At 38.1% G+C, this 9752-nt stretch overlaps 1 protein-coding gene across 1 annotated transcript in view; it reads right to left on the bottom strand.

Annotated features, from left to right (window-relative positions):
* Nucleotides 1-1238: 1238 nt before the first annotated feature.
* Nucleotides 1239-9752, bottom strand: part of LOC108786943 (utrophin-like) — a 583766-nt gene continuing 575252 nt past the window's right edge. Inside the window, exons 75-78 of the mRNA XM_018556366.1 lie at nt 8777-8885; nt 5878-5964; nt 1880-1902; nt 1239-1324 (exon numbers count right to left, since the gene is read on the bottom strand). Of these exons, the coding sequence (XP_018411868.1) occupies nt 1316-1324; nt 1880-1902; nt 5878-5964; nt 8777-8885 (228 nt within the window). The 3' untranslated portion in view covers nt 1239-1315. The remainder of the gene's footprint in view (nt 1325-1879; nt 1903-5877; nt 5965-8776; nt 8886-9752) is intronic.

Genomic DNA, 9752 nt, shown 5'->3' with positions numbered 1-9752 from the left:
TGCCTTCAAACTATGCTGTTGAAGACCTACTTAAAATATTGCCAACTACACTTCCACCTATGGGATGGCTTCGATAATGTGTGAGGTCTCCCTGGAGCCACCTGTGTGCACGGGCAGCCGACCGACAGCTGCACCAGAAGCTGAAGAGCCTGCATAGCTAAAGGGCTGCCAAGAATGCTTAATCTCAGAGTTTATTGACTCAGCCCCGCCACGTCTGCACAGTTAAAGGGATGCCAGAGATGCTTAATCTCATAGCACTTTGTCTATGCTCCCAGCCCCTCTCCTTTCTCTGCCTTGGGAAGAACCCGTGAAGACAGTCCTGGCATGTAAACTGTACTTTGGGCTGAGCTGTACATTGCAAAGCATTAGGGAGTTGGAGTTCTAGCCAATGCACATGTGACTGCTTCCAGCCGTAGACAAGCAAGTTCTGCTTTTTCTGAGGTGAGGTGCACAGCTCTAAAGCAAAAAAGTATTTTAAAACAAGGTCGCCATTTGAAGGAAAGTGTTTTGGCTGCATTTAGATATGCTTTGATTATGTAAAAGAAGTCTATAACCTGCCGCATCTCTAGAATTACAGTGATCATTCTGTAAGAGGTGTTTAAATGATTGGTCGGTAACCACCTCAGGTAAGCACAAGTGATTTAGAATTGTGTTGTGTAATACTAAGAGGATTATAAAGCTTCATTGTTATTTATCATGTAATCCTGTGCTAGACGTTCAACACTAAGCGGTTTTAACACTCATCTTCACAAAGACACATTGCGTACAGCTACAATCAGTGATGTCTGAACATGGTCTCCATGTTTATTTTTAATGATGATCCTGATGGAACATAGAGAAACAATCGGTCTGGTGATCATTACAGTATTGACTTAGATGCTGAGCATCACATGTGGCCTTTCAGTTTAGCTGCTGTAGGAAAGCTCAACTGAAAATGCAGGGAAAGTGCAGTGTGACAATTACACTCTAGACCAGGGAAACGCTTAAACTATTAGAAAATAAAGAAATCCTAATACCACCCTTTGTCGTTTGTTTATAACATATTTACTTATTTATACAAATGACATAGGTATACCTAAATACCAGTTACTCCACAGATCATTAATTTACAGTTGCATAGAAAGAGAAGAAAATACAGAACACAGACAGTATCTAAAAACATGTCTTCATCTTTGGGTATTCAGTGTCATATGCCTTTATTAAAATGCGCTGAATGCGTGTCAGTCCCATGTAACCTTTCAATAATAGAATCTTTGATTGGCTGCGTACTGACGGGACTCTGTGCCAAGGACAGATGTTCTCATGGATGGTTTCTTCACATTGCCTGCATAGTGGAGAATAATAATAATCAATGCTTATGCTTATGATATGAACTGGCCAGATAGAATTCAATGCATGCTGTCACAAGCATTCTATTGTGTTTCTCATCTGTCTCGACATAAAAGGAAACTGAACAGAGTATTCATATGGATCCTCTACTTACTGCAAAACATTGACAACTGTTGATAGGGAAGTGCCAGTTTAGTTAAAGTTGATATAACCTACAGTATATAACTCCTAAATAAGTGTCAGCTTTACACTGGAAGCGATTTGAGTGGTTGTATGCACTGTATATGTATACAGTACATTGAGCATCCCTTGATTAAGAATTTGGTTTGAGAGCCAGGAGACTGGTAGTTTGTGGTTCAGTGATCCTGTCCCTGATATACAATGTGAATAGTTGTCTATACTTAACATACATATTATGAAATCAGAGTGAAATCAGTGTAAATATGGTATTGTATGAAACACTGCAATCAATCTGTATTCAAATAGTGTTTTTGCCTAGCATAAGACTTATTTTATAGCAGGTAAAGGGAAAATGAAAAATGAATCATACCTGCTCTCTTCTAGAAGTGCTTGCTGTAAATATTAAAAGAAAAATCCATTAATGCTCACAGATAAAATAAAACATTAACGATCAACCATATTGTAAACAACTGGCTTGCTGAGAGGCAAAACATAAATATGCAATGCTGATTAAACTACCCATGTGTAATTTTTCGATTACAGACTTATTTTCTACATGTGAGGTCTCTGAATTTTGCACTCCTTGCAATGCAAGTGATTTCAGATTTAAAAAAAAACGTGTAATGTGCTTGATGATGGCAGATTTGATATTTGCTCAAGCCCAATCCCTGTTCTGAGGCAGGCAAGGAAATCCACTTAATCCCATGCACAGCACCAACAGCAGAGCCTAACCTTTCAGATAATTAAATATGTGGGGTTTGCAAATCAGTGCCAGCACTACTTACATGGGCAGTAATAATAAGACCAATATCTTGACATGATCCTAGTGCTATCATAAGACGCTAACTGAATCTAACCTTTTGTAACCTTAATTGATCCAAAGTATGTAGGAAATATTAGCAAAAATAATCATTAGAAAGGAAACAATGCACAGAAGACTTATATTATCTCACGAAATGTGAAATCTACATATCTGCAGGAACTCTTATCTCTTGCAGAATTCCTGATTTGCATTTCTGTGGACTTACAACAACATTGTGTTGTGTTGCACAGAAAGATACACCCATGTGTTCACAAAGCTGTGCCGAATTTCAAAAGTCACAGTGATTGGTTGTTTTCAGTGGGTCCCAAGATTCCTTCCATTTAATTACTTAAAGGATTATTAAACCCTTGCGTATTTTTGCATATATCTACTGCTAGCAAGCAGTAGATATATGGAAAAACATAAAAAACAGTTTACAAAAGGGTTAAAACCTTACCTGCGTCTCCACCGCGCGCTTCCGTCCAAAGATCTGAAGATTCTCGGGCGGCTGCATAGGATCAAGGGCGGGCGCATGGGCAGTTCAGATCTTTGGACAGGAGACGAGGAGAGACACAAGGTAAGTCAATGGAGGCAATGTGCACCTGCACAGACTCCGCGGGACAGAAAGTGCCAGGAAAAGAGTGGAGTCAGCACTGGATCAGAGACCGGTACCAGAGCTGGAGGGACTCCTGAAAACTACTGGAAAGAAGAAGATGATCGGATCAAGAGGCATCATTTAAGGTAATCCTTACACTAGCTTTGGGGGGGAAATGCCTTTAATGTCACTTTAAAGAGCTTTGAAATGACAACAAATACATTTTTAGAAATGTTTAGTGATGACAATCTACAAACAGATACTTATAGATAATTGCAGGCTTTTATTCTTTGCATACATTACTCTTCTTTTCCTCACCATTTTTCTCGCCTTGACCATTTTTACTAAGGGCTGATTAATATATCTCACTTTACTTCCTGGAACTCTGGCACATGTGACCATGCACATCATCTCTGGGGAGGAAAATTACTTTCCCTGAGATCTCGTGAGATTACAGATGAGATTTCCAAGCAATGCACTGTGATGTAACCTTACCAGGATGCAACGCTTGGGCACATTACATCACTAATGCCCAATGTAAATAAGAGAAAAATATGTTTGTTTAACTAATGACTGTAAGATGACTTCATATCAGCACACAGAGCTGCATACTGATGTGATTTTTATTGAAAGAGTATAAAGGTCCACTTTAATATGTTCTTGTGCCTGCAGCTTGTAGTATATTTCCGTCCTACAGCACAGATTGGGGCCACATTGTAAATGTCACTATTAGCAAGTAAGTGCAGTATTTAGGGTGAGGCTTGCATCTTGGAAACATATACAAAAAAATCATGTGACCAGAGCCAGACATATAATGCAGCAGCTGCAACATATGGCCTATGAGATGACCACATAAAAGACCAAAATATGGGTGAAGACATCAGCAGTCAAAAAATCTCAGTTACTTTAAAAGTTCACCAGTCATTCATTCATTCATTGCCTCAAAAATACTGCTATTTTAATTTTGTATTTGTGTTTTTCAGCAAGCTCAATGTACTGTGCAACAGAACAATAATAAAAAAAAAGTTCAATTTGAATGCTGGATACCTGTTGTGAAAAGAAAATAAGCAGATTTGTATTCAATAAAACAGGTAAGCACTCCGTGGTATCTTTCAATGTTTTTAAGAGTGAGCCTGTTGGCATACACAGAGATGAGAGTCTGATTTCTGTCGCTAGGTATTGTTGAAAGAAGGCTATATATTGGATATGCAGTATTCAGTGTGCAATTCATTCTCTTGTCCCCACTATTGGTCTGTCATATGAGACTTCAATGAAAAACTCATACAGTCTGTCAAGAAAGATAACAGATAAGGATAGCTGTCTAACGAAAACTAATAACATCCATTTTTTAGTCATCTCTGACACCATATCCGCTTGACAGTTATCACTTAATTCTTTATGAGTCACTAAACCCATTTTACTGAATGTAATACATGGGTTATTCATATGTATTATGTTTTTAATAAACACACAAATATATTGGATATGCCATTACTGACATTCTTTCATTATGTAGATAAACTGTCCTTGTTACTTTAATTTTAGCAACAGAATATTACAGGGATTTCATTGCTGTGACTGTTAAGCTGTTCACTGAGTTTTCAGCTGACCATAGATATTAAATGGTGGCTATATGTTAGGGCCTTATAAAAATTGTCATTTATTACAGAATAATCTACATAAACATACACATTCAGATCGCCCATGGGTATATGTTTATTTCTCTGGAAAGAGGAAGAACCACATAGATACCTTCATCATTTTAGGGGGTGCAATCATCCATTACCTGGATAGCAATTGTTTCCATTGCCATCCATGTATGTTTCGCACACTCTGCTGGTGTCCCTCGATGTAAGGACTGCCATCCAGTCTGGCTGAATTTGACTGGATTGGGGGACGAGCATCCTACATTTAAACCTGACCTTAAAGTGATATTAAAGTGAAAAGGATTTTAAGCTATTTCTAAATGGGACACTCAGCAGTGGGACACCTTTTAATTTGTTCTCTTCACTGCCTCCCATAATTCTCTTAAGATTGAAAGAAAATGAAAATTTGTGCAAGCTAATATTTCTTAGCACCAGCAGCGTGCACACGGACAGACTCCGTAGGACACAGAAGACACAGCAGTTAGTGCAGGATCAGAGAGCAGCACCAGCGCTGGAGGGAATACTGAAAACTACTGGAAAGAAGAAGATATTGTGACTTTAATGACTTTTATTCTACATTTTCCAAGTTAAAAAATAAGCTACTAATGACTTTGCATAAATGTCAAAGTTTAAAAGGGAGAGCAAGAATAGCAAACGTAAAACACATGGAATGATCCAGAGTAATCAAATCTTTATATACACATGAGTTCCTGTATTCCAAACTTTTAGAATGAAAAAAAACCGGGGGAATTAATAAAAAGTGCCTTAGGTAAGTTATAGCCCAATTGGTGCAATTACCCATAGCAACCAATCAGCTTCTATCTTGGTTTTTTTTCACCACATCTAAGAAAATTAAGATTTAAAAGCTGATTGAGACAAACTTTGTCTTAACTGGGTCGTTGACAGACACTTTTTATTAACTCCCCCCAAGATGTCAAGCCCTGCCCCTGATTTATCCAAATCCCACATTATTAATTTACAATATCTAAAAAGACAACCCCTTATCTTGGGAAGACCCACCCCTTTTAGTGTTCAAAGGTTTCACTTTCACAAATAGCTGCACCGTTGGCAGATATGTTCACCCTTACACCAACAGGTTTTTTGCATCCAATACACGCTTTTCCCAGAAATCTGGTAGCACTCTGACCGATACGCTTCCAATAAAATGTTCAAATTAACATTGATCCCATCTGTGTGTATGTCCAAATTTCACACTGTTTGAAATCCAGTGCAATTGGCAGGCTTTAAAAATTAAAAAACACAAAACATCATGACACCTTTAAATGGAAAAATGTAAAGCAATAAGAAATATAAGTAGCACTTACAGCAGCTGAGTGGAAATGTGCTGTTTATTTGTTCCATAACATCCATCAGGTCTGTGCTGGTGTTATGAGGGGAAGACAGTATGTCATCTGTAAATACATTAATCAAACCAGCAAAGTTTAGGAATGAAATGTAACAATTCCTCAAAGTAGAAGTCTATTAAAGTTCCTTGGGTATGCAATGTTAATACTGTAACATTTGCTATGCATGAGTAATAACCAAGATGAGATTGTCTCTAGCAAAGGCTTCGTAATTACTGCTTGGAGGAGAATTAAACTGATTCTATTGGGATCACTTACAAGATGTAGTTCTCTGTTGGGTAAGAAGAGCCTGTGTAATAAAAGCAACAGCTCCATTTCACAGATGAATGATCAGATTCTTGACAGTCTATATAGTGCAAATGGTAGACATTAATTTTCACTACATACATTTGATATCTATAAAATAGGTTTTACTCATTTGTTTCTAAATTGTTGACTCTTAATGCTCATCAGTTTAATAGCATCAAAACTTTATGACCTCACCTTTTGTCCTACTAAGTGGTAATCTTGGTACCCTACTTGCTTATGTTATTACAATGTAAGTAGTAAAATCAATATCTAATGATGTTGAAAAATAAGGTTACAGCAACATATAAAAATGGGGCACATTGATCAAAAGACCAACATGCTGCAAAATGAGCAACAGGTAAGCACCGGGTTTTATTCCATTGTCCAATGCTATTACATTTTCTGACTTTTGGTGCTCTGGTTTTGCAGTTGCCTGCAGCTTAAAGTGTATTTCCACAAATTGGGATAGCACGGATTTTATATTTGTTACATGTTCCCACTCACACGGCATACACTAAAAAAATATTCTTCTTGCAGTTTAACCCCTTCATGACTGAGCTTGTTTTTAGTTTCTGTTCGTAAATGACTGACACACTTTTGACATTTTTGCTGTGTGATTCTTCCACGTCAGTAATATACTTTCTTACAAAGTGCACCCACACATATTATATATTGTTTTTTTAGAGGACAGATAGGGCTACATATTTATATCACATATGTGTGTCTAACGCCTCACTTAGGACAAATAAAATGTAAAAAACGTTTAACAGCCCTCTAAAGAAGCAAATAACTCGTCACGTACAGTGTACGTGACAAGTCATTTGGTCCCTTTGTGGCTGGACGTACAGTGTACGTCTCCCGTCACGAAGGGGTTAAATAGCTTTTACTTGGTTTAGGATTATAAGGGTTAACATTTCTTCTTGCTACCATTTATTTTAAATGTTAGGAGGGTCTGTGAGGGGTGAGGATCTTGTCCATTGTGTGTTAATGAAGCTTATTAGATAAACACAATCCTCAAATTTCCGTCCCAAGACTTTCTACTGGGACAGGCCACTGTGCATCTAAAAGGTAAGATATTTTTTTTTTAGTTATTTTTCAAAATGCTGTGTGAATAGGAACACATATGGAAGGGTTTTCCTAAATTTGACTGCAAAAGTGGAAATACACTTTAACTTATTAAACAACTGATGAGCTAATGCTACAAGTGTGTGTTCAATCAGTCAGTGGGTAGTTGGTGGAGGGTAGTATGCACTGGGTGGGGGAGAAAGCCCAGAAGCAGCTCTGTAAAAAGGTTTCACATCTGTGGTGGTAATTTGTTTGGATCACTATATTAATGCCCTAGTAAAGTGGCAATTTTGCAGTTGAGTAAAAGCATGAATAATAATCACTGTCACAATGTGGGCAAATGAGTGCAGACTGCAAGACACTGCAACAGTCTCTTTCACAACTATCACTGGTCTCTGCGACCAAAGCTGCAAGTTATATGAGATACCATTTGTTACAAATACTCAGGGAGCTATTTAAAATGGAGATCAGTTCTCTGCTGGACGCTGCACTGTTTACTTCATATATGCTTGAATTTTACAAGCCATTCATAAAATGCACATTGTGGAGCCTTTAGCATTCATCAGAGTGGCCTGTAGTGTCCATCAGAGTGATGCTTGTGTTTTAAATGACAAAGATTCATTCACTATCAGTGAATGCCCGCACAACACTCCTTACCAGTGTTCCTCTGGATGCATGGGAGCTGAAGTGATTCTGAGATTGGCTTCGCATATATCCAAGAAAAATAGAATATTTCACCAGAACACCAAGGATCTTTATCCAAAAACGCCTGTATTAATGTTTCCCCATCATTTCAAACATATAAATATGCCCCTAAGTGATAGGGGGAGAGCACAGTCACATAACATTGACAGGCCATGTGATTGTGCCCCCTTTTACTTATTGCAATATTTTTTCTGTTTTATTGAACAGAGCTTCACTTAGTTTGCGGTCCTCATTCACGCGAAGCACACGAGTGCACATTTGGGAAACACATCACTCTCTATGCCTTACCAATATGCCTGAATTTTTTTTAAAGCAGTGGTAAGGCTGTGGTAAGGCCATTCTGATGCTTTATAAATGGGCCTCTCCAAATTAGTAGAGGACAGTAGGAACAATTCTCAGTCTAAAGCTCGTTTGTTATTAAAACTGGCTTAGTGGCCCAAAAACACAAAATTCAACAATACAAATGCAGTTAGTTGTTTATTAACAACTGTTTTTTTTTCTATTTAGAGCTACATTAAAACATTGTACTGAGTCACAAAGGTTTGAGCCTATAACTGAAGACTGTCTCAAGCAAAATCATACTTTCTTTGTGTTTTACACAAACTAGCCTTCATACGAAGTGAAGTTCCAAACAGGAACACCTCCCACCATTCTGTCAGCTATAATATACACTTGATGGAAACTGGGATTGATACAGCTCATGTATTCTGCAGCTAGCAATAATATCTATCTATCTATCTATCTATCTATCTATCTATCTATCTATCTATCTATCTATATATATCAATCATTCGTGTCTCACCTCTCTGTTGAAATTGTGAACTGTAGTGGTCAGCTGTATATTGTGGGGCTGGCGGCTGCATTAAAACTGTAGAAACAGAGACTCCATTCACCCTGGATTCTGAGTCAGGCTATAAACAAAGTAAATAAAAGCCATGTAAGATGGAAATGTAAAAGGAAAGAAAATAAATAATACCATTCAAAAAGATCTTCAATGATTCCTTCTTGTACTACTATTTTCTATACTGCCTATAACCGAGTTACATTTATTAAATATTAATAAGCCTGGATCAGGCTTCAACCTTCTGGACAAATATCAATATTTATGAACATGAGTGGGAACATTCCATATATTAGCAGAACATGTTTATCTGTTCCTGAGTAATTTAATTCAACATCATGACCTGCCAGTATTTCATTCCTGATTCTGAATAATCACAAGCCACAAAGTATCATGGGAACGTCTAATATAAAGAGGGCTTTTTATACTGTAAATTAAGTTTACTAGACACATATTAATGTCAGTAAATAAATATCAATTGAAGAAGCAGCCTCTGCTTAAAGCTCCAATTGCTGTGGGGCTACCCCCGCACTGCAAGGGTAAACTACTCGTTTTGGTTTAGGAGTATTGTGCAAACGACTTTTACTTACCTGATTCCCACTCCTTCAGGCTCCAAGACAGGCTCTCCTACCTTCTTCCCCCCCTTGTTCCTGAGGTTGGGGGCCCGCTCACTTCATTACGTACAATGTAGGGACCATAGCCCTGCATTATACGCAACGATGCTGTGGAACAGTCCACAAGCCAAAGCGTTGGGGAGATGAGATTAGCATCGACTGACGGGGGAGCATGTAAGTAAAAGTCCTTTACACAATACCCCTAGAGAAAAATTAGTTAACTCTTGCAGTGCAGGGGTGGCCCCAGGGCAAGGGTAGTTTTTTCCCCCCACAGATAGGCTTTAAGCATGCCTAGATTCAGGCAACCCTATTTACCAAATAGT

This window comes from Nanorana parkeri, unplaced genomic scaffold, assembly GCF_000935625.1.
Source record: "Nanorana parkeri isolate BGI_ZX_2015 unplaced genomic scaffold, ASM93562v1 scaffold235, whole genome shotgun sequence".
NCBI lineage: Eukaryota > Metazoa > Chordata > Amphibia > Anura > Dicroglossidae > Nanorana > Nanorana parkeri.
The sequence above is the reverse complement of the archived record's forward strand: the minus strand, read 5'-3'. Positions and strand labels throughout refer to the sequence as shown.